Below are 24,892 nucleotides of genomic sequence, written 5' to 3'. Positions count from 1 at the left end.
ACTACGGGCAATTTAGCATGGCCAATTCACCTGACCTGCACATCTTTGGACTGTGGGAGGAAACCAGAGCACCCGGAGGAAACCCACACAGACACGGGGAGAATGTGCAAACTCCACACAGTCAGTCGCCTGAGGTGGGAATTGAACCCGGGTCTCTGGCGCTGTGAGGCAGCAGCGCTAACCACTGAGCCACCGTGCCACCCATTGTGCCACCGTGCCGCCCATAATGTTGCCAGGGTTGGAGGATTTGAGCTATAGGGAGAGGCTGAACAGGCTGGGGCTGTTTTCCCTGGAGCGTTGGAGGCTGAGGGGTGACCTTATAGAGGTTTACAAAATTATGAGGGGCATGGATAGGATAAATAGACAAAGTCTTTTTCCTGGGGTTGGGGAGTGCAGAACTAGAGGGCATGGGTTTAGAGTGAGAGGGGAAAGATATAAAAGAGAGCGAAGGAGCAACTTTTTCACACAGAGGGTGGCACATGTGTGGAATGAGCTGCCAGAGGATGTGGTGGAGGCTGGTACAATTGCAACATTTAAGAGGCATTTGGATGGGTATATGAATAGGAAGGGTTTGGAGGGATATGGGCCGGGTGCTGGCAGGTGGGACTAGATTGGGTTGGGATATCTGGCCGGCATGGACAGGTTGGACCGAAGGGTCTGTTTCCATTCTGTACATCTCTATGACTCTAAGTTCTGAGATTTACATATTAATGAATCGAAACCTGCAACCCATTCTAAAAGATGAAAGGCATAACTGCAATCTAGGTTTGTTTAATATATCACATCAGTTGTATGACACTGTGATCTTTTGTGTAAATTCTGTGGCCTATCATCCTACTCCACCAAGGAGCGGCACTCTGAAAATTTGTACTCCCTCATAAACCTGTTGGACTATAACCTGGTGTCATGTGGGCGGCACGGTGGCACAGTGGTTAGCACTGCTGCCTCACAGCACCAGAGACCCGGGTTCAATTCCCGACTCAGGCGACTGACTGTGTGGAGTTTGCACATTCTCCCCGTGTCTGCGTGGGTTTCCTCCGGGTGCTCCGGTTTCCTCCCACAGTCCAAAGATGTGCAGGTCAGGTGAATTCAGGTGAATTGGCCGTGCTAAATTGCCCGTAGTGTTAGGTAATAAGGGGTAAATGTAGGGGAATGGGTGGGTTGCGCTTCGGTGGGTCGGTGTGGACTTGTTGGGCCGAAGGGCCTGTTTCTACACTGTAATTAATCTAATCTAATCTAATGTGATTTCTAACTTTGTCCACTCCAGCCCAACACCTACACATCCTGATAATTCTCAACTCTATTCCCTGCCTGTTCCCTATAACCTTCAATTTCCTTGTTAATTAAAACCCTGTCTGAGGGGTAGAGTTGTCAGAATCCTACCAGACTGCAGGGCTGCTCTCTCATCAGACAGAGAGAAGTAACCGGTGGTGGTTTCGCCTGAGGGTCACCTGAGGGGAGAGGTTGAGAAGGATTGAGGGTTAGTCTTTGGAGGGTCGGTGTGGACTTGCTGGGCTGAAGGGCCTGTTTCCACACTGTAGGGTTTCTAGGATTACAGGTAATCCTTCATGGTAACCTCAGCTGGTGTGGGAATTGAACCCAACACTGTTGGCATCACTCTGCATCACAAACCAACCCACTGCACTAAGCAACTGCTGAGAATAACTGAATAACCCCTCTTACTGACATCCACCTTGATATCCCCTCATGTGATTCAATGTCAACATTTGTCTAATAATGCTTCTCTGGAACATCGGGGTAATCAATCAACATTAAAGGCACTATGTAAATGCATGCTATTATCTTCATTCAATGTGAATAGTTATCCAAGTACCTTCCATTTGGACAGCACGGTGGCTCAGTGGTTAGTACCACTGCCTCACAGCGCCAGGGACCCGGATTCAATCCCACCCTTGGGCGACTGTCTGTGTGGAGTTTGCATATTCTCCCTGTGTCTGCGTGGGTTTCCTCCCACAGTCCAAAGATATACAGGTTAGGTGGATTCGCCATGGGTAACGTGGAGTTATGGGTGGAGGGATGGGGTGGGATGTCTGCGGGTGGGCCAAATGGCCTCTTCCCACATTGTAGGGATTCTATACGAGCTTCGCAATTGGCGAGTCTGGCTGATGTCTGCTGACTGCTTGGGATTGAGACTAGGACGCAGCGATGTTAAAATGTCAGAAATGGGTTCAGACTGTGAAAATGAGCTCAGTACAGTTGCTCAGCGTTGCAACTGAATACAGCTCAGACCTGCAGCAGTTCCCAGCACGTTCACCCACCACAAAACACCAAAGGGTGGTCAGTGTTACTGCACTGAGTAGAAACCTTTCCGCAGCACGAGTTACATTCTCCACAGTCACAGACACCCAGAGCACGTCCTAAACACACCAACAGGAAGTCTAATGTAAACCTGTGACCTCCAACACCCAGCAGGACACACATGGGAGCTGGAGAGAAAGGCCATCTGTTCCGAGTCCCAAAGCAAATGTTGACCCTATCCTTATCGTCTTGAGTTAAAATCTTGGATTTGTACAAAGGAGTCACATGCATCTTCCTACAGTGATCAACATACCAGGCTTGGGAAAGGCACCTACACCCTTACAGGAAAGTTTCTTCCAGTAACATGATCAGAGAAAGCGGATGTTTCACTAACCTTAATTCATCTTACCTTAATCAATGCATTCTTCCATTCCCAGCCTCCCTCATAAACTTTGCTAGATTCCCATTAAATACCCCTGGACTATTCACCTCCGCCAACCCAATATTGACATATGAAACACATTCAAAGTAGTTCCTCTTGAAGTCCTTATTGGATTTGTCAGTCGTTATCATCGTCGGTCCTCGTTTCAAGTGGCAGCACTTTCTCAATGTCTCTGCCCTCATCAAAAACCCTTTCATGACCACATCACTCACTCTTTTTCTAGGCAAAAACATTCAGGTCCCAGACTGGGGCTATCTCCAATTTGGTAATCTCTCTCATCAGGGATTGATCTGCGGATGTAGACTTTAGCAGCTGCCGTGCTGGGATGGGATAGGAATTGGAATAAGGGCTGAAGGAGCTTCGCATGTGGGAAAAACCCTGCAGTACTTATGTGCTTCAATTGATGAGCGGTTGCAATGCGTCACAGGCTCTACAAACTGCCTCGAGGTTTCCCCAGTGCCAAGTTAGCCTCCTGATTAAGACTGGTCCAAGTGTCATATTCTAACAGAAGCTCTCTCTTTTTCTAGCATTGTTCCTCTGCACCCTTGTGGGTTGGTGTTCATCTATCCCGACTCCATGTGCTCCAGGAGGAACAAGCAGGAATGGACAGTGTGGTGTGAAAGGTAAGGGAACCATCACTGGCACACACTCACTGACAATAGAAATCAACCCTCACATCAATCATAGAAAATAGCAACAGGGAGGAGGCCATTCAGCCCTTCGAGCCCGCTCCGCCATTCAGTATGATCATGGCTGAGCATCCAACTCAATCCCCTGTTCCCACTTTCACTCTTCAGCCCTAAGAGCTATATCTATTTGATAGAACATAAAACAGTACAGCACAGGAACAGGCCCTTCAGCCCACCATGTCTGTGCTATCCATGATGCCTTTCTAAAACAATCCCAACTGCCTGTACATGGTCTATATCCTTCTGTTCCCTGCCTGTTGATGTGTCCATATAAATGCCTTTTAAATGTTGCACTTATTTTGTTATTAAATTCATGTGGGCAGCTTTGGCTTGGTATTTATTGCCCAAAGGGCAGCTGAGAGGCATAGAGTCATAGAAGCGTACAGCATGGAAACAGACCCTTCAGTCCAACTTGTCCATGCCAACCAGATATCTAATCCAACCAAATCCCACCTGCTAGCACCCAGCCCATATCCCTCCAAACCCTTCCTATTCATATACCCATCCACGTGCCTTTTAAATGTTGCAATTGTACCAGCCACATTTCCAACTCCCCTCCTCCAAGTCCCTCCTCCCTACCTTTTATCTTCTCCTGCTGAACACTCTCTGCTCATTCCTGAAGAAGGGCCTGTGCCCGAAACGTCAAATCTCCTGTTCCCTGGATGCTGCCTGACCTGCTGTGCTGTTCCAGCAATAAAGTTTCAACCCTGGCAACATCCTTGTAAATCTTTTCTGAACCTTTTGAAGTTTTACAACATCCTTCCGATAGGAAGGAGACCAGACTACATCGCTGCGGGTCTGGAGTCACATGTAGGCCAGACCAGGTAAGGATAGCAGTTTCCTTCCCTGAAGGACATGAGTGAATCAGGTGGTCACCATTAGACCTTAACTCCAGATCACATAAGTTCAATTCAGGTTCCACCATCTGTTGTCACAGGATTTGAACCCAAGTCCCCCAAAATGTTAGCTAGGCTTCTGGATGAATAAGCTGTTGACAATACCACTGGGCCATTGCCTCCACTGTGTCTAATACCTGCCCTGAGCAGGGTGTGCCAGGCCCCCAACCACCCTCTGTGTAAAAGAAATGCCTCACACATCTCCTTTAAACATAGCCCCTCTCTTAATTCCGACAGTACTGCTTCCTTGTTTAATCATGATTTAGTGATTAATCATTCTGGAACTGAAACAGGATGTTTTATGCTTGAGGTGTAATTAGAAATTTACACACTTGAAAGCCATAAGGCAAAGGTTTGTTCTTCCACTGATCTTTACAAACACGATTAAGCTTGTCATTCACATCTCGTGGAGGAAAGCCTCTGACTTTCTCTTCCTCTGTCCACCTCACCCCTTTCTCCCTGAGTCTTCCTTGCCTTCTGCTTGACTACTCGAGCTCCCCTGCTCGCTGTCCTCTCTTGCCGATCTGTTAGAGAGGTCAGCTTATAAAATATGATACACCTCTCAATTAGGGAGATATAACTGGATAAGCCTAACCTTTAACTTGGTTGTGGACACCAGTGAAACCCATACATCCAGCAAAAGTTATATTTGCTATTGGCTCCAATCTTGCTGAGTTTTCATGTTATATGCCAGCTCTGAAGATATCTCACCAACCTTTGCTCCTGACCGATTTTTAATCACCGCACGGATTTACAGTTAGCGCTGAGACTTGCAAGCACACAGTTTAAATTAATTCAGGTCTCCTCCGACAGGAGAGTGGTGCGTTTAGTCACTTATCTCAGTAAGGATAGAGTGACCTTGGAATGGAGGCAAAACAGATTAACCGGAATGAGACCAGGATTGAAAGGGTTTGATAAAGAAAGCAGGTTGCTAACATTAGGCTTATATTTCCCTGGACAACAAGGATTTAGGGATCATTTAACTGTCATTTTCTAGGTTTGACTGGGCAAGGTTCTTTCCTCTGGTCATAGAATCCCTACAGTGTGGAAGCAGGCCATTCAGCCCATCAAGGGGTAGCACAGTTCACTCAGTGGTTAACACTGCTGCCTCACAGAGTTTGATCCCAGCCTCGGGCGACTGTCTGTGTAGAATTTGCATGTTCTCCCTGTGGGTTTCCTCCCAAAATCCAAAGATGGGCAGGTAGGGTGAATCGGCTAAATTGCCCATATTGTGTCAAGGGAAACGTCAAGTAAGAGGTTAGGGGAATAGGTCTGGGTGGGATACTGTTTGGAGGTGCAGTGTAGGCTTATTGGGCTGAATGGCCTGTTTAAACACTGTAGGGATTCTGCGATGTTCACACTGAGCTGCTGAAGAGCATTACACCCATTCTCACCCCTGCATTTCCCATGGCTAACCCACCAAGCATATCCCTGAACACTATGGGCAATTTAGCGCAGTCAATCCACCTCACCTGCACATCTCTGGACTGTGGGAGGAAGCCCACGGGGAGGACATGCAAATTCTACACAGTCAACTGAGGGTGGAATCGAACCTGGGCCCCTGGTGCTGTGAGGCAGCAGTGCTAACCACTGAGTCACCTTGCCACTTCCTCTTGTGGGCGCTGCGAGTGCAGAACAGGTGTGTACAGCCTTAAAGGGAGTGCTCAGGCGGATAGAGGTCCTGATGGAAACTACCAGCCCACACAGAGATAATGGAAGTCAGCATGGGACTCTCATTCTATGTCTCTGTCTCTCTCCCACCTCCACCACCTCCAAAGGAGCTAGAAGGAGAGGCTAGAAAAACTTGGTTGTTTTCTCTGGAGCAATTGCGGTGGGGGGGGCTGAGGGGAGACTTGATAGAATTTTGTAAAATTACGAGAGGCATCGATAGGGTTAATGGTCAGAATCTTTTTCCCAGAGTTGAACTGTCTCATACTAAAGGGACATATGTTTCAGGTGAGAGGGGGCAAGTTCAAGGGAGAGGTGAGGGGCAAGTATTTTACACAGAGAATGGGAGGAGTCTGGAACACGCTGCCAGTGGTGGTGGTGGAGGCAGATATGATAGGGTTGTTTAAGGGGCTTTTAGACATAAATAAGCAAGGAATGGAGGGAAATGGACCAACGACAGGCAGAAGGGATTAGCTTAATTTGGCGTCAGGTTCAGCACAACATTGTGGGCCGAAGGATTCTGGATTAGTGGTGCTGGAAGAGCACAGCAGTTCAGGCAGCATCCAAGGAGCTTCGAAATCGACGTTTCGGGCAAAAGCCCTTGTGGGCCGAAGGGCCTGTTCCTGTGCTGTCCTGTTCTGTGTTCTACGTTCAACCTGGGAGTGAACTGAAAATTTCAAGGCTGTGATCAGGCACTAACCCACAAGAGGCAGAGGAGTTAGGAATAGGTCAGTGAGCATCGAAACGCGGAACAGACCTGAGAAAGTCGAGGGAGGGGTCGAGTTTGTATTACTCACACCTTCAAAGTGTTAACTTTGTTCAGGATTAAAAATAATCTGAACTCCCGTTGATATGTTGAAATCCTCAAAGCTGACATCCCACTGAAACACCCCTATCAAGTCCCTGTATATCTGTTTTATTTGCAAATTACATGCACTCGAATATGGTTTTACCTCAATCCAGTTTCAATTCTAATTATGTGGCAGGTTGAGGATGATTGCTATAACCTACATCCAGGAGGTTAATCTGATACCTGTTTTAAGATTTTGAGGGACCTTTGAAGTTAGGAGTAATATTATATTCATTGCCCCGGAAACCAGACCTTTTCCAATCCTAAAGAGCTGGGATCTTCTGAGGAACCATCCCAGAAACATTGGTCACATCAACCTTCCACCCTGATTGTTGTCAGTAAGTGTTTAAGCCGGGCGTTGCTGGATGCAGTTTATGTAGCTGTGGTAACATACCCATTTATAGGCACCTTGCTTGTAGCCTTGCAACTTTGTCTGGAGATGGTAGAGGACGCAGCAACATTCCCATTACACGGCTCATCAGAAATCCTGCCTCCTTTTTACCACCAGCCTCGGAAGCTTTTCCGAAAGTTACAGTGAGCAATCGGTGCCCTCAGTCATCAACTCCTGGGGTAGGACTCAAAGCTTCTGGCTCGGAGCCTGGGATGCTACCTACCATAGGCCATTCAGCAGCCCATTGAGTCAGCTCTGCTGTTCAATGAGATCACGGCTGATGTGATAGCCCTCAGGAGAAAGTGAGGACTGCAGATGCTGGAGATTAGAGCCGAGAGTGTGGTGCTGGAAAAGCACGGCAGGTTAGGCAGCATCCAAGGAGCAGGAGAATTGACGTTTTGGGCAAAAGCCCTTTATCAGGAAAATGAATAGTCCTCAGTTCCACTTTCCTGCCTTTTCCCACATGATTCACTCCCCACATTCCTGATGAAGGGCTTATGCCCGAAACGCGACTCTCCTGCTCCTCGGATGCTGCCTGACATGCTGTGCTTTTTCCAGCACCACACTCCTGACTCTGACTCTCCAGCACCTGCAGCCCTCACTTTCTTGCTGTTGATAAGAAAAACTGTCTGGCTCAGCCTTGAACATATTTAATGGGCCAGACGCAACAACCCTTCTGTCTGGTCCCCTAAGCATATCCATGTGGGAGATCTGCAGCCTTTATTGAGTGCAGCTTGTATCTGCCTTTCATTGCCTCCCTAGCTCAGAGGAGCAGGTAACAGTCATAACATGTCACCTGTCATCAGGTAACGACAGATTTGATAACGTGCCCTTTGGAACTCTCCAATGCTGCAGCTATCGAGATGGATCATCGCGAATGTGCAGTTGCCGAGATTTCATCTTTTGCCCCCATCTGTGTGAAATAAATAAAATCCATAGGAGTAAACCACATACATATCTGAGATGTGGACGATACTATCCAACCTCTGTCACCGAAACAAGGCATGAACTAACCTGCAGGTTTAACATCAAAGCCAGACCAGTTTGTTGCAATCGTGGGTTGTGGGTGGATTCACCTGCTGCTACAGAAACTGAGTGAGAATCATAGAATCCCTGCAGCGCAGACTGAGGCCATTTGGCCCATCGGGTCTGCACTGGCCCTCTAATGAGCATCCCCTCATGCTCTCCCTGGAATCCTACATTTCCCAAGGTTAACTCACCTCTCCCTGGACACTATGGGCAATTTAGCATGGCCAATCCGCCTAACTTTGGATTGTGGGAGGAAACTGGAGCACCCAGAGGAAACCCACACAGACACAGGGAGAATATACAAACTCTACACAGACAGTCGCCAGAGGCTGGAATTGAATTCGGGTCACTGGCACCGTGAGGCAGCAATGCTAACCATTGCACCACCATGCCCCCCCTGCACGTGCACTTTGTGCTCACACCTTAGTGCAGCACTAAGGGAATGCTGTCCCTTTGAAGACAGGCATTAAACCGAACACCTTACCTGCTATCCTGGGGTGATTATAATCGCGTCCACGGCACTCTATCCAAGGTCATAGGGGCAGTCCTGGCTAAGTTGTTTTTTTAAATTAATCTCTTGAACCAACACATCACGTACACAGGCATTCCAGTCATTGTTATCTGTGGGATCCTGCTGTGCACCAGACAAGACACCACATTTTCTGCACTGAGTAGCGACAGGTCCAAAACCACTCTGTCAAACATCGGTCACTTGGGGACACTCTCTATATGCAAAGGCCTGGGTGGTGGTGGGGTGGAGAGCGAGAGAGGGACAGCGTGTGAGTATGTGGGTGAGAGAGAGAGAGTATGTGTGTGTGAGAGAGAGAAAGAGAGGGACAGTGTGTATGTGTGTGTGTGTGAGAGAGACAGAGAGAGAGACAGAGAGAGATAGAGACAGTGTGTGTGTGTGAGATAGAGAGAGACAGTATGATAATGTGTACTAGCATGAATGACAGGATAATGTGCAAGTGTATGAGAAAATGCAAGAGTGTGTGTATGTGAATATGTGTGTCTGTACCTGAGTGCTAGTATGAGTATACACGTGAAACCGTGCGATTGTGTGTGTGTATGTGACACACTGCAACTGTGTGTGAGTGAGTGAGACAGTGTGAGTGTTTGGTGTGTGTGTGTGTGTATGTGAGACAGTGCAAGAGTGTATGTGTTTGAGAGAATGAGACAGTACAAGAGGGTGTGGGAGTGTGTATGTGAGACAATGCAAGTGTGTGTGCATGTCTGAGAATAAGTGAGACAGTACAAAAGTGTATGTGTGTGCATGTGAGTGCATGTGTTTTTGTGTGAGTGTGAGAGTGAGAAAGAGAAAGGAGAAGGTTGCCGGAGATGTTGGCCAGGTATTTCAGTACTGTCACCTCAGGCCATAGTTTCCTGCCCATTCATTCAGATTGATGTGAAATGATAGGTTGGTAAGTACAAACGTGGAAAACCCCAACTAACATGCATGGGAATTGCTGAGCTACAATAGCAGTAACTTTGAAGAGCAGAATGTGTAAATCAGAATAGTGAAGGTCTAATATGAATCAGTGTGGTTGAATACTGATATTAAAAGATTGCGTGAGAATGAGTGGGTGTATGTTAATTGCTTTACTACAAAGACAGGGGAAATACCGTCCAGTTCTCATGGGAGATAGCACATTTATAAAGCCAACTTCTAACTTCAGTAACTGTGGATGTGCACACCATCGATACAAACAGTAAAAAGTGGGAAAGCATCATTTGTAATATCTTAACACGATATACAGTGATACAGAAGACCACACTGACTTGACTACCATCTTTGGCAATGAAGTTTTCAGCCCGTTCCCAAATTATTGAAAATGTTTTCCTGATCATCACGGAATGACAGTGTTCACAAGGTTAAGAATGTTACCACGACATGATAAACTAAAGCTTTCACGTGCCACATTCAGTTTGTACAGGTTAAAAGTTGCAGAAGAATTTGACAAATGCACAGTAAAAGTAGCAGAACAGAGCAGTTGCAGTTGACAGCATGGGAGATTGTTCAATTTGCCTGTGTGTTGCAGAGATTAGTTTCTTAGTTAGCTATGGTAGACTTGTTGGCTCCCTAACTAGTTGCTAATGCACAAACACGCAAGCAAATCAGAGCTGTGCCCACCAGGGTCTGAGTGGAGCTGCTTGAGAGAAAGTGCTTGAGGCAATTGTTTGAGTTAGACCAGGGAGGGCTCTCATCGCCCATTGTGAGACAGTGACACCTACTGGTGGGAAAAATATAGAACCAGAAACAGGAGGAGGCCATTCAGTCCTTCCAGCCCGCTCCACCATTCAATATGATCATCCATCCCAGTTCCTGGTTTCTCCCCACACCCTTTGATCTCTTTAGTTTTAAAGACTGTATCTAAAAAGGTAAGATAAGGTTGTCATAGTCTTACCGGAGAAGAAAGTGAGGACTGCAGATGCTGGAGATCAGAGCTGAAAATGTGTTGCTGGAAAAGCGCAGCAGGTCAGGCAGCATCCAAGGAACAGGAGAATCGACGATTCTCCTGTTCCTTGGATGCTGCCTGACCTGCTGCGCTTTTCATAGTCTTACCGGACCCTGGGGCTCCTCTCTCATAAGACAAGATGACTGGTGGTTGTTTAACCTGAGGGTCAGCATGCCTCAGGGTGAGGTGAGAGGTTAAGAAGGAGAGTCCTTCATGGTAACCCCAGCTTGTGCAGGAATTGAACCCATCCCTGTTGGCATCACTCTGCATTGCAAAACCAGCTGTCCTGCCAACTGAACCCCCCCTATATCTGACTCCACCTTGAAAACACTCAATGTTTTGGTCGTAAATGCGTTCCCTGGCGGGAAGATGCTAAATAGTTCAGAGTGGGACCTGACTGTGACGCCTCACCCAGTCCAACAGCTCAGTGATGCCATCCGGTCCAACAAACAGGGACTGAGATGCATTTCTGGCGAAGAGTGACCCTCGCTCACTCTTGTGAGAGCCAATCACACCAAGAGGGTATGTGGTGAGGTCAAACTAATAGGCAAAGCAACAGATGCCTGATAATTGGGAGACGTGGGTTCAAATCCCACCCATAACACGAGGGGAAACTTAAATTCTATTAATATCTGCAAAGGTAACCATAAACAACTAAATTGTTAAAGAGGGGAAAAAAATGATATCTGGTTCATTAAGGCCTCCTTAAGGAAGAAATGCACCAGTCCACCTGGTCTGGTTAACATGTGATTCCACACCCATAGCAATTGGTTCACCCTTAGCTCCCCTCTATTGTCGAAATGTGCCTTGATGGACCACAGCAGATTGAAGTCATCACTTTCTCAAGGACAATGAGGGGCGTGCAATAAATTGAATTGAATTTAATTTACTTTATTGTCACGTGTACCGAGGCACAGTGAAAAGCTTTGTCTTGCGAGCAATACAGGCAGATCACAGAGTTAAGTAGCGTAGATAAGTAAATAAAAGGTAAACAGCGGCAAAATAAAAAAAAGGTACAGAGTGTTCAGAGTTTGTGAGTCCATTCAGTATTCTAACAACAGTTGGGTAGAAACTGTTTCGAAACCGGCTGGTGCGTGTGTTCAGGCTTCTGTCCCTTCTCCCCGATGGTAGAGGTTGTAGAAAAACATTACCAGGGTGGGATGGATCTTTGAGAATGCTGGCGGCCTTTCCTTGACAGTGGGCCTGATAGATGGATTCTATAAACTCATGAGGTGGTCTTGTAGCACGGTGTGTAATGTCCCTGTCTCTGAGCCTGAGGCTCTGGATTCAAATCCCACGCCAGGAAAGGTGTGTTCTTAAAAAAACGACAGCCACGTAGGGGAATATTGACCAACAAATCCTTCCAATGTACACTCATGGCAGGCAGTGAGAGACCCTTGGGTCAGCAGGATACCACCCCTCAAGCTGCATTGTCTTTATTCATTCAGCGGATTGTTGATCATTGGGAAGAGAAGTTGTAGATGGGGGTGGATAGTCATTCACTGGATGCGGGCATCGCTGAGTGAGCCAACATTTATTGTCCCTCGTCACCCTTGAGAATGTGGTGGTGAGCTGCCTTCTTGAACCGCTGCACTCCATTTGGTGAAGGGACCGCTCCCCCAACCACCCCTCCCCCCCCCCGCCCACCGACCCCCCACGATGTTCTCAGGGAAGCGATTCCAGAATTTTGACCCAGCAACACTGAAGGAATGGTGATACAATTCCAAGTCAGGATGGTGAGTGGCTTGGAGGGGAACTTGCAGGGGGTGGTGTTCCCTTATATCTGCTGCCCTTATCCTTCGAGATGGAAGTGGTCACTGGTGTAGGAGTTGTTGTCCAAGCAGCCTCGGTGAGATGCCATGCATCTTGCCAATGGTACACACTGCTGCTGCTACTGTGCATTTGGCGAAAATGGGAATGGTATTGATTACCATGTGATGCTAATCAGGTGGGGGCTGCTTTGTCCTGGATGGTGTTGAGCTTCTTGAGTGTTGTTGGAGCTGCACCCAACCAGGCAGATGGGGAGTATTCCATCTCACTGCTGCCTTGTGCCTTGTCGATGGTGGACAGGTTTTGGAGAGTTGGGTGGTGAGTTACTCGCTGCAGGATTCCCAGCCTCTTGTAGCCGCTGTGTGGTGAGTCCAGTTCAGTTTCTGTGACAGACAATGAACCTTTCCAGGAAATAAAAGTTAGTTATTAAAATCGACAGACGTTTTGCCTGCCTGTGTGTATCAAAACTTGAGAATCTCCCAATTGTTGTGGACTGGGAACCCCTTTCTTAATAACACAGTGGGTGCCCTGACACACCTAACAGTTCAAGAAGGCAGCTCACCCTCACCTTTTCCTGGGCAAGTAGGGATGGGCGATAACTGTGGGCCGAGCCAGCGACGTCCTCATCCTATGACAGAAATAAAAATAGTTTCAATACCACCCACAAGTTATGGATGAGTCAACACTGAGCAAAACTTTACAGTCCTCTTGAAACATGGTCACGATGACATTGAATTTGCCATGATAGAATCATGGAATCCCTACAGTGTGGAAACAGGCCATTTGTTCCAGCATGTGCAGAGGGAAATCAGAGTTTAACTACATTCTGGAGTTCTATCTGCAACATGGTAGGCCACTTGGTTATCATTTGCATATTTTACTGGTTTTTAATTTTGTTTTGCTTTCTGGGTCGGTCCCACTTGACTGCCCATGTCTTGCAAACTGGAGACCTTTCTTTGACCTTTCGTTTCTCTCCAGCATTGTCAAGCATATGGGCCACCTGTCAAATCCCATGCTCAACCTCCTCATGATTTATAACCTATTTATTGGCGGGAGCTGGGCCAGCATTCATTGCTTATCCAGAGAGGGTGCTGAGGAGTCGCTTTCTTGATCCACTGTAATGGTTGATATAGCAACCCCCACAGTGCTGTTAGAGAGGGAATTCCAGAAATTTGACCCAGTGACACTGAAGGAACGGCGATATGCGTCCAAGTCAGGATGGCAAGTGGGAACTTGAAAATGGTGGGTAGATCCCATGCTGCCCTTGTCCTTCTCAATGACAGAGCTTGTGGGTTTGGGAAATGCTGCTGAATGAGTCTTGATGAGTTGCTGCAGTGCATCTTGTAGGGGGTACACACGGCTGCTACTGAGCATCAGTGGGGTGATGATTAGAGGGACGGGTGCAATGCCAATCAAGCACTGAGCTTTTTGAGCTTCTTAACAAGGAATTAGATATAGTTCTCAGGGCTAAAGAGGTCATAGAGTCATAGAGATGTACAGCACAGACACAGACCCTTCAGTCCAACTCGTCCCTGCTGACCAGATATCCCAACCTAATCTAGTTCCACTTGCCAGCACCTGACCCATACCCTTCATATACCCATCCAGATGCCTTTTAAATGTTGTAATTGTACCAGCCTTCGCCACTTCCTCTGGCAGCTCATTCCATACACGCACCACCCTCTGTGTGAAAAAGTTGCCCCTTAGGTCCCTTTTAAATCTTTCTCCTCTCACTTTAAAGCTATGCCTCCTAGTTGTCAGACTGTCCCATCCTGGGGAAAACACCTTGTCTAAACATGACTGAACATTGTGCTGGCTCTGGTTATGTTGGCACACAGCATTCCAATGGGTTTTGGTGTTGCATCTTTTTCAGCTACGCTATCGAATCCTCCGCATGCATGTCCCCATGGTTCAACTGCAAAGCAAAACAATGGGAGCCCAATGTGTAAGTGTGATGAAGGGTTTTCCTTATGCCTGAGCATCAACAATTGTACAACTGGACGGCCATATTGCAAAGGTAAGATTCTCTTGTTCTAGCAAGTGTCCTCCTTATTCCTGGTGTTTCCCTGTTGTTTCTGGGTTAATATCCACTCTCAAGATCATCCTCTTCATTTGTGCTGAAAAGCATAGGTCATGAGGCTGAGGAATTACTCTCTGCTCACTTGCACGGGTGCAGTTCCAACAGCACACAGCAACAACACCACCCTACAGAAAACATCATCCTATAGAAAACACCATCCTATAGAAAACACCATCCTATAGAAAACACCATCCTACAGAAAACACCATCCTACAGAAAACATCATCCAATAGAAAACATCATCCTACAGAAAACATCATCCTATAGAAAACACCACCCTACAGAAAACATCATCCTATAGAAACTACAGAGAGATGTGTACACAGTCCAGACCATCACAGAAGCCAACCTCCCATCCATGGGCTCTATCTACACTTCCTGTTGCCAGGGAAAGGCTGCCAACATTATTAAAGACCCCTCCCACCCTGGTAATGCTCTCCTACAACCTCTTCTGTCAGTTTGAACACACACACACCAACAGGTTTAAGAGCAGCTTCTTCCCTGCTGTTATTAGACTGCTGAATGGACCTCTCTATCTTCAGATCTAATGTTGGTCTCACGTTATACACCTCCTGTGTAGTTGTAACCTTGTGTGCCTCGTTCTGTCCAAGCACTCTATGATCTGTGTGCCCTTGTTTGCTTTGGTCTGCCTGTACTGCTCGCAAAACAAAACTTTTCACTGTAATTAGGTACATGTGACGACAATAGCTCAAACCAGGACAAAGGCCTAAACCATTACCAGCAAAACTCACTGACTCCGTCTACACGATGGCAGTAGTGTGTACCATTTGTCATGCACTCTGCTGGTCTTACGGCAATGATTACGATTTATGGATGAGTTTAAAAATGAGAATGTTTTTACAGCATCTCTTCCAGATCATTTATACTGCAGCTGCTGGTGGGGAGTACGGTGACTAAGCCTAGTAGCAGGAATGATAAAGTAAAGGCCTTATCCTAGCCCATCGTTTTTTTTAGCGTTGTTCTATCTACATCAGATTGTGAATATTCCATTATACGGTGTTGGAAAGGCGTAAGGAGCTTATGAAATGTACCAGTAATCACAGAATTTGGTTTAACATTGGCAGACTGACTCTCAATAAGGCAGGCCCAATTTAGCCTCCTGTTCTTACCAATAGAAATGCCATTAAATACACACAGGAGGAAAAGGCTTATGAAATGTACCAGTAATCACAGAATTTGGTTTAACATTGGCAGACTGACTCTCAATAAGGCAGGCCCAATTTAGCCTCCTGTTCAAGAACAGGAAGTGGGACTTACCAATAGAAATGCCATTAAATACACACAGGAGGAAAAGGGCTGTGGGTCTGGGGACGTTGGGGGGGTTGGGTGGGTGGTGTCCAGTCCTCGATTCTCAGACATCCAGTCTAATCGCGGGGTCTTTGTACTGGGAGAGGGTCGGTTAGATTGGGGGCCACTCAATCATGGTTGATTGGTCAATGAGGGAAGGAAAAGTGTATTTAGACCCACAAGCTGTGCTGCAAAGGCACACATTATCATCTCCCTGGAGTTGGCCTGGCCTCCCTCCAGCTACCTGGCTTCCCAAGGTCCAGGACATCAGTAAATCTGCAAAAAGAAAAGCCTCACCAAAATATTTAAATTTCTAACCCATCTCCCGCCTTTCTGCCCCAATTAAATCCAGCTCATTGAGCCACAGAGTCATACAGCACGGAAAGAGACCCTTCGGTCCAACCAGTCCATGCCAAGTATAATCCCAAGCTAAATGATTCCCACCTGCCTGCTCCCGGCCCATATCCCTCTAAACCTTTCCTGTTCATGTACTTATCCAAATGTCTTTTAAATGTTGTAACTGTATCCAGATCCATCGCCTTCTCTGGAAGTTCATCCCACACGTGAACCACCCTCTGTGTAAAACATTTGCCCCTCATGTCTTTTCTAAATCTCGCCCCTTTCACCTTAAAAGTGTGGCTCCTAGTACTGAAATTCCACAAAAGGCAACTGCCATTAATCCCGTGCCCCTCATTATTTTATAAACCTCTGGAAGGTCAACTCACAACCTCCTACGCTCCAGTGGGAAAAGTCCCAGCCTTTCTTCATAACTCAAACCTTCCTTACCCGGCAACATCCTGGTAAATCTCTCCAGCTTAAGAACATTCTTTGACCAGGACTAGACACAGTATTCCTGAAGAGGCTTCACCAATCTCAAGTGTGGGAGGAGCAGAGGTACGATAGAGTCAAGGGTTTGAGAATTCAAACAAGTGCAACATCTAGCACATCCCCGATTCACGGACTTTATGGGTTTTGAAACACAGCTCATCTGTACCACAATGTCCATGTGCTCTACCGGTCAAAGACTAAACAAAAGATTATGTTTCGCAATTTACTTACAGATAAGGACGAGTGCAAGATGACCAAGACGAAATGTGGCAGCAATGCAACCTGCGTGAATACGATTGGAAGCTACTGCTGCCCATTCAATGGAATAACGCAGAAGGCTTGCTCAAGTGAGACATTATTGGGATGACTGACATAAACACCACTTTAGGAAAGAGCGTTAACAATGAATGTTTGTGAATACTTGGGGGCAAAACCAAGGAACTGTCTGTATTTTGCATTCAGCGGTGAATTGGCCTCAAAGGAAGCATCCCACAAAAGATTGTGTGTTCTGGAGCGGCATGGTGGCTCAATGGTTAGCACTGTTGCCTCACAGCACCAGGGCCCTGGGTTTGATTCCAGCCTCCAGTGACTGTCTGTGTGGAGTTTGCACATTCTCCACGTGTCTGTGTGGATTTCCAAAGATCCACAGATGTCCAGGTTAGGTGGATTGGCCAAGTTAAATTGCCCTTAGTGTTCAGGGGTGTGTGGATTAGGTGCATTAGTCAGGGTTAACGTACAGTAATAAGGAATGGGTCTGGGTGGATTACTCTTCAGAGGGTCGGTGTGGACTTGTTGGGCCAAAGGGCCTGTTTCCACACTGTAGGGATTCTATTCTATCTTTGTTGCGTGGAATGGCTGATGTTATGTTGACTTTGGCGCCAGCTCAGAAAGATTTCTGGCGCCCAGCAACAGTGATGCCAGGCCTAGCAGCCAATCAGATTGTTCAATACTAACAGACAGCAAAGCTGGAAGTCCTGATCACCCTTTGCCTTTTACAACAAAAACAAGAGTAAAGTAAAGATTGGGATTGAAGTAGAAAGGGAAACATCTTTTGTTTATTCACGGGGACGAAGGAAAACCAGCACATATCGCCCTAATTGTCCAAATGGCAGTTAAGAGTCAACCATGTCGCTGTGGGTCTGGAGTCACACGTAGGCCAGACCAGGTAAAGATGGCAGTTTCCTTCCCTGAAGGACATTAGTGACCCAGATGGGTTTTTCAACAATTGGTAATGGCGTCATGGTCATCTGAATTCCAGATGAATTCAAATTCCATCATCTGTCATGGTGGGATTATGAACCTGGGTCCCCAGATTAATCATATCATGATAATACCATGAGGCCATAAGCAGGTATTTTATTACATCAGAAAAAAAGGTGGGGAGATAAGATTGAGGTGGCAGTTAAAAGCAGGGAGGACCGATTCATCCATGAGAGGTAAGGTCTTCACCTCGTAGTTGGGCCTAGTCAGTAAGCCCTAGGCCTGGTTTCTCTTGTGGGGAACTAATTAGCACATGGCACTCACACAGTTGTAGGCCCTTAAATGCATTAGCAAAAGAATTGGCTCCTGTCGCTGGTCTCAGTAAGAGCTACTTGTTTTTTCCTCCAAGCCCATGTTCTGGGCAATAAATGTCTGGCCATAAGTAAGCATACACTTCACACTAACCAATGCTTGCTCCTTGCCCAGGGGTGATATAGTGGTAATATCCATGGATTAGTGCTCCAGAACCCCAGGCTAATGTTCTGGGTACTTGGCTTCAAATCCTACAAAGGTAGCTGGTGAGATTTGCATTTGATAAAATGTTGACCATGTACCATTGTCAACTTATTGTCAAAATCCATCTTATTAGGCAATAAATCTACCATCCTTACCTGGTCTGGCCCACATATGACTCCAGACCCACAGCAATATGGTTGATACTTAAGTGCCATCTGGGTAACACATACTGTCCTGGGTCATAATACCCACCTCCCATTCCATGAATAATAAAAAATCTTGAATATTTCTGAAAACAATTTGTATTGCGCAAAACAATTACTCTGTTTTTTTTTTAAAACACTTGCATGATCTGTTTTTGGTCTTTAAAACACCAGAGTTTGACATTTTATTCTTTAACAACAAATTGCCAAATTCTGATTGTCACTCAATGAGCCAATTGATGGCTCAGTGGTTAGCACTGCTGCCTCACAGCGCCAGGGACCTGGGTTCGATTCCACCGTCGGGTGACTGTGTGGAGTTTGCACGTTCTCCCTGTGTCTGTGTGGGTTTCCTCCGGGTGCTCTGGTTTCCTCCCACAGTCCAATGATGTGCAGGTTAGGGTGGATTGGCCACGCTAAGTTGCCCATAGTGTTTGGGGACCTGGAGATTAGGTGCATTAGTTGGGGATAACTGTTAAGCAATAGAGTAGGTGCATTAGTCAAGGGTAACGTACAGTAATGAGGTAGAGGAATGGGTATAGGTGGGTTACTCTTCAGAAGGTCGATGTGGACTTGTTGGGCCAAATGATCTGTTTCCACACTTATAGGGATTCTATAAAGTTTACTAATTGGCAATATCTCCATCGCCCAGCTTGACATTTGACAGCCCTGTGTGCCAAAATGCCCTTACCCCAACGCCAATCTTACGATAATGTGTTAAAAAAATGAACAGAAACCTAATCTGCAAGTCTCAGCCAATTGTGAACAAATCATCAACTTTCAGTTTCAAAATCTTGAGTTAAAAATCCACCGGTGCTAATCGTTCAGAATGAAATGTGTGTCTGCAGTAAACATACCGCATGTGAGCTGTAATCCGTTCTGAAATGACCCTGTGATTCTAATCTGTGCCTTCCATTCTCCCAGGATGTGAAATCGAATGCTATTTTTCCACGAACTCAATCAATTCCCATGTTTCTAAGCAAATGGTAAGTCAGCTAAACTGCAGGAGAAAACAACGCTGAGAGTCTCAATTATCCACGTTATTTATTAAAGGCTTGGATAACAGCTGAGAAACTTACAGAGCCAAATCTGCTCATTATATAACATTAGGCAGTATTATAGCCAGTGTAGGTAATAGCATGAAATTACAAAGATATATTGACGTGCCAAGTGAATGAGCAAAACTATGGCAGATGGAGTTTGATACAAGCAAGTGCTTGGTCAGAAAAAGGATAGATCAGGGTAATTTATAGATGGTATGAAATTAAATATAGTGTTTGTCCAAAGAGACTTGGAGATTCAGGAGCAGAGATATTTAAAATGTCACCGAGGTGCAGAAATAATCAAGACAGCTAATGGAATGCTGGCCTTTATATCTAGAGTACTGGAGTACAAGGATGCAGAAGTTATACACAACCCGACTTCAACCCCAGCAGCTCTGAAGAAGGGTCACTGGACCCCAAACTTTAACTCTGATTATTCTCCTATGGGTCCAGAGTCTTATGTAGGCCAGACCAGGTAAGGAATAGCAGTTTCCTTCCCTAAAGGACATTAGTGAAGCAGATGGGGTCTTCCAACAATTGACAATGGATTTGTGCTGCTAGACCTGCTGAGCTTTTCCAGCAATTTCTGTTTTCATTTTTTGTTTCTGATTTCCAGCTGAGCGCAGTTCTTTTCAGGTTTTTCTTTTCTGGTTAGACCCCACTTGGAGCAGAGTGAGCAGATGTGAGGATAGACTGGCCTTGGAGGGAGTACAGTGTAGGTTTACAATGATACCTGGACTTCAGCAGCTATGGGGAGAGATTATACAAATGAGGCCTGTTTTGTCTAGAATTTAAAGGGTTAAGGGGTGATCTGATCAAGGTTTTCAAGATATTAACAGGAAAAGACAGGGGAGATAAAGGTAAACCATTTCCACTGATCGGGGATTCTCGAACAAGGGACATAATCTGAGAATTAGGGCCAGACCTTTCAGGGTGTTAGGAAGCACTTCGACACACAATAGTTGATAGATGTTGGAATTCTCTTCCACAGTGGATTCTGAATCTGTTATTAATTTTAAATCTAAGATAGATAAATTTTTGCTAAGCAAAGATATTAAGGGACTCCATCTATATATTGTATATGGAGTTACACCACAGAACAGCTTCCAAGGGGCTGAATAGCCTACTCCTGTTTCTATGTTCCGAACTTGCACCGCTATAGCGCCATTCAGAATTTCTGGCTGAAAGCACTTTAAGGACCAGAGGCAGGGAAATCTGCTGTGAATAACACATCTCTGTGGCTAAGGTGAAGATTTCTTCTGTAGGCTACGTTAAGCAGTGACAGAGTGGCACTACATTAATGCAACAGGATTTTAAGATCATGACAGACAGGAGCAGGAGGGTGACTGGATGGTCTGCAGTTGTCTGGATGGGAACTGCTCCAACAATACTGAAGAGGCCCAACATCATCCAGGGGAAAGGTGCCTGTATAATCAGCTCCCCATCCAGCACCTTCACCATGCCCCCATTCCAAAGCCCAGCCTCAGTCACAGCAATGTGTACTATCTATAAGGTGCACTGCAGCAACTCACTGAGGATCCTTCCAAACCCACACCCTCCACTGCCTAGAAGGACAAGGGGAGCAGATACATGGCAACAACAACCCTTGCAAATTCCCCTCCCAGCCATACATTATCCAGACTTGGAGCAACTCTTCCTGCATTGCCACTCTGTCAAAATTCTGGATTCCTCCACACACCCCACTCATAGCTTCCACACCCCAAAGAGTGTCATGGTTCAAGAACACAGCTCTCCATTGCCTTCTCCAGGGCAATTATGGACGGGGAATAAAGGAAGTGCCCACAAACCATGAAATATTAAGTTTTTTTAAAAAGCACTGAGAGATATTTAGCGTTTTATTGCTTGTTTAAAGTGCAATAATAACATTATGTAATTGAAAATGACTGTTTTCTGAATCTTGTCGTTAACAGTGTCTGAACTCATGTCAAATGAAGGCTTTATATACCAACATGGGCAGAGATGTTGAGAGGGCATCAGATGAAACCAGCAAAGTTGCAAAGATCCTGGATAATGCCGAACGTATCCTACGATCCCTGGTCGAGGTTCCATGGAATGAAAGTGAAGAGCGAAAGTCAATGGCTGAATTTGGTAATAAGTTACCACTTTTCAAAATCTGTTAATGCACAGCAACTCATCCCTCCCTATCAGTTACCAGAAAGGTAGTGTTTGTCCCCATATGACAGAGAGATAGAACTCTGTATGTTCCAGTTCTCGCTTATTGTCAGATACCCAATAGAATGGTGAGCATTAGGAACAAATAGAGATCATTCAGCCCCTTGATCCATCTCTGCCACCTAATCAGATCATGCACGAATTGAATTTCAACTCTTGTCTTTGTTAAGCATCTCTTGCAAGGTATATGTAATGTTCATAGAATCCCTACATGGCAGAGAGAGGTCATTTGGCCCATTTCAGCTGTGTCCACCCTCTGAAGAGCATCACACCCTCTCCCTGTAACCACACACTGTAACCCACTGAAGCCTGCACATCCCTGAGCACTATGGGTAATTTGGCATGGCCAATCCGCCTAACCTGCACATCTTTGGACTGTGGGAGGAAACCGGAGCACCCGGAGGAAACCCACGCAGACACGGGGAGAATGTGCAAACTCCACCCAGACAGTCACCTGAGGCTGGAATCAAACCTGGGTACCTTGCACTGTGAGGCAGCAGTGCTAACCACTGAGCCATCAATGCTCAAAGGTCCAATTGCTCTGTGTTTGATTTGGTAACTAAGCTAGCTCATTCAGCTTGATTGTTTGAACCTAGAATCAGTCGAGCCCACAAGACCACTCCCTAAGGCCTCCAGCTCACCAACCCAACTTGTCTTATTCCAACAAGTCTTATCTTTGGCTTCCATCAATGAGTCTCACAGCTGGGTGCAATTCTAGCAGTGGCCAGCTCTCCCAGTGGCGCTGCTAGGACTGAAGAGCTCAGAGGTGCAGAGGAATCAGAAAGGTTCGTTTGTAGATACAGCAAGTAATCATGAAAGCTAATAGACAGTTACCTTTTCCGATAAGGAGAATTGAATACATAAGCATGAAAGTTGTGATTCACTTAGACAGGGCACGAGTGAGACCGCATCAGGAGTGCTGTGCACCGTGTTGGTCTTCCTATTTGGGAAAGGCTTCAGATGAGTTGGATGCAGTTCAGAGAAGGTTTACCAGGCTAATACTGGGAATGAGAGTCATCTTAGCAGGAAAGACTGGGCAGCCAAGCCTTGTATTTACTGGAGTTTAGATGAGTAAAACTTGATTGACATGTTAAAATTCATGAGGGGTTTGGACAAGATTGATGAGTGGATGGTCAGTAGACAGGGTAGATGAGAGAATCTAGAACATGTTTCAAAAATAAGGAGTCTCCCATTTAAAACAAATGAGGTGAAGTTCTTTCACTCAGACGGTCTTTGGTATTCTCTCCCTGAAACGGTGGTGGAAGCAAATATTTGTAAGGCAGAGGCAGATAGATGTTTGGTTATCAAGGGGGTGAAAGGCCATTTTGTGTAAGTGGGAGTGTAGGTTGGAGCTTATAATCATATCAGCCATCATCTTATTGAATGGCGGAGCAGGCTCGATGGGCTGAATGGTCTCCCATATTCACATGAAGGTTCCTGAGCTGCCTGATTTCCATAGAATTCTCAGACCTCCCCCTCACAAAAAAGGTGATGCTGGGATTGCCCCCTTCCTTCCAGCATTGAATCAGACCCTCCGGTCCAACTCGTCCATGCCAACCAGATATCCTGAATTAATCTAGTCCCATTTTCCAGCATTTGGTCCATATCCCACTTAAACCCTTCCTATTCACGTAACCATCCAGAAGCCTTTTAAATGTTGTAGTTGTACCAGTCTCCACCATGAGTTCTATTGCCACACTTTCGTTTGTTTATGTACAGAATGTGAGCATCTCTGGTGAGGCCAGCATTTATTGCCCATCCCTAATTGCCCAGAGGGCAGTTAAAAGTCAACCCCATTGCTGAGGGTCTGGAGTCACATGTAGGCCAGACCAGGTAAGGTTGGCAGCTTCCTTCCCTAAAGGGGATGAGCGAACCAGATGACGTTTCATCCCTTATGAATCAATAAGAGTCATGATCATCCTTGATTCCAGATCTGGAAAAACACAGGAGGTCAGGCAGCATCTGAGGAGCAGAAGAGTCAATATTTTGGGTGTAAATCCTTCTTCAGGAATGTGATTCCAGATTTGATGCTGAATTCAAATTCCAAGATCTGCTATGGTAGGATTTGACACTAGGTCCCCAGCAGTGTTGCAATAGGAACAGCTGAGCAGTGATATCCCCAGGCCACTGCCAATCTGCGCAATCCACTGCTGCGGGTGAGGAGGTAGTGGTTAAGGAAGGGTTAGTTCACTCGCTCACCTTCCCTTTGAGCTCGGCTTTCTAACACTCACAGGGCAGGCATCTCCCTTCTGGACACAAAGGCGTGAACTAACCCATTTTATGATGTAGCTGTATTCACGAGCAAAGGTGAACGGGAACGTGTCACGGCGATTTTTGAGTAGGAAAGCTGAGAGCCGCAAAGGCGGAAACTAATAGTTACCTCATGAATTTTCAGATATCGTAATAAGGCGTCACATGAGTCCTGTAGAACCCATCGTGGTATCAGCACAAGGGAACTCCATGGAGATTGATCCAGTTATATTTATGGACACGGCAACAGGTAAAGTATCATTACAAACTGATAACTGCAATCCAAACAAACCCAACTCAGCGGGAACTCATAAAAACACGTTAAATTGGGCCAAATCATGGATATTTTTCAAATATCTTACAGTCTCCTAGAATCCCAGAATTGATGGGACAGAGTAAAGGCATAATTCCAACCAGATGTCCACTACTCGTCAGACTGGGAATGGTCTTTAAGGAACATCCTTTACCCATTCCTGTCCTGTTACATCTCGCTGAGATTTTGCAATCTACTTTTTGGGTACAAGCCCATCACCATAGCCCTCATAGACTTAAAGCCCTCGGACTCCATCTTACCGAGTCCTCCAGCAGCATGACACACAGAGGGAAGTTTTATTTTATATATTTACTCACGGGATGTGGGCAATGCTGGATGGATCAGCATTTATTGCCCATCCCTAATTGCCCAGTGAGCAGTTAAGAGTCAGCTCCATTGCTGTGGGTCTGGAGTCACGTGTAGGCCTGACCTGGGAAGGATGACAGTTTCCTTCCCTAAAGGACATCAGTGACCCAGATGGATTTTTGTGGTGATTGTAAAGAGGTCAGCC

The 24,892-nt window shown here is 46.1% G+C and overlaps 1 protein-coding gene across 1 annotated transcript in view; it reads left to right on the top strand.

The window, feature by feature from the left end:
* Window positions 1-3,202: 3,202 nt before the first annotated feature.
* LOC122552179 (adhesion G protein-coupled receptor E3-like) overlaps window positions 3,203-24,892 on the top strand; it is a 55,075-nt gene continuing 33,385 nt past the window's right edge. The window contains exons 1-6 of the mRNA XM_043694749.1: window positions 3,203-3,324; window positions 14,324-14,467; window positions 16,900-17,013; window positions 19,507-19,568; window positions 21,557-21,734; window positions 24,214-24,318. Coding sequence (XP_043550684.1) covers window positions 14,392-14,467; window positions 16,900-17,013; window positions 19,507-19,568; window positions 21,557-21,734; window positions 24,214-24,318 — 535 coding nt within the window. The 5' untranslated portion in view covers window positions 3,203-3,324; window positions 14,324-14,391. The remainder of the gene's footprint in view (window positions 3,325-14,323; window positions 14,468-16,899; window positions 17,014-19,506; window positions 19,569-21,556; window positions 21,735-24,213; window positions 24,319-24,892) is intronic.

This window comes from Chiloscyllium plagiosum, chromosome 8 (assembly GCF_004010195.1).
Source record: "Chiloscyllium plagiosum isolate BGI_BamShark_2017 chromosome 8, ASM401019v2, whole genome shotgun sequence".
NCBI classification, from domain to species: domain Eukaryota; kingdom Metazoa; phylum Chordata; class Chondrichthyes; order Orectolobiformes; family Hemiscylliidae; genus Chiloscyllium; species Chiloscyllium plagiosum.
Note: the sequence above shows the minus strand (reverse complement) of the source record. Positions and strands in the feature narration are given on the sequence as shown.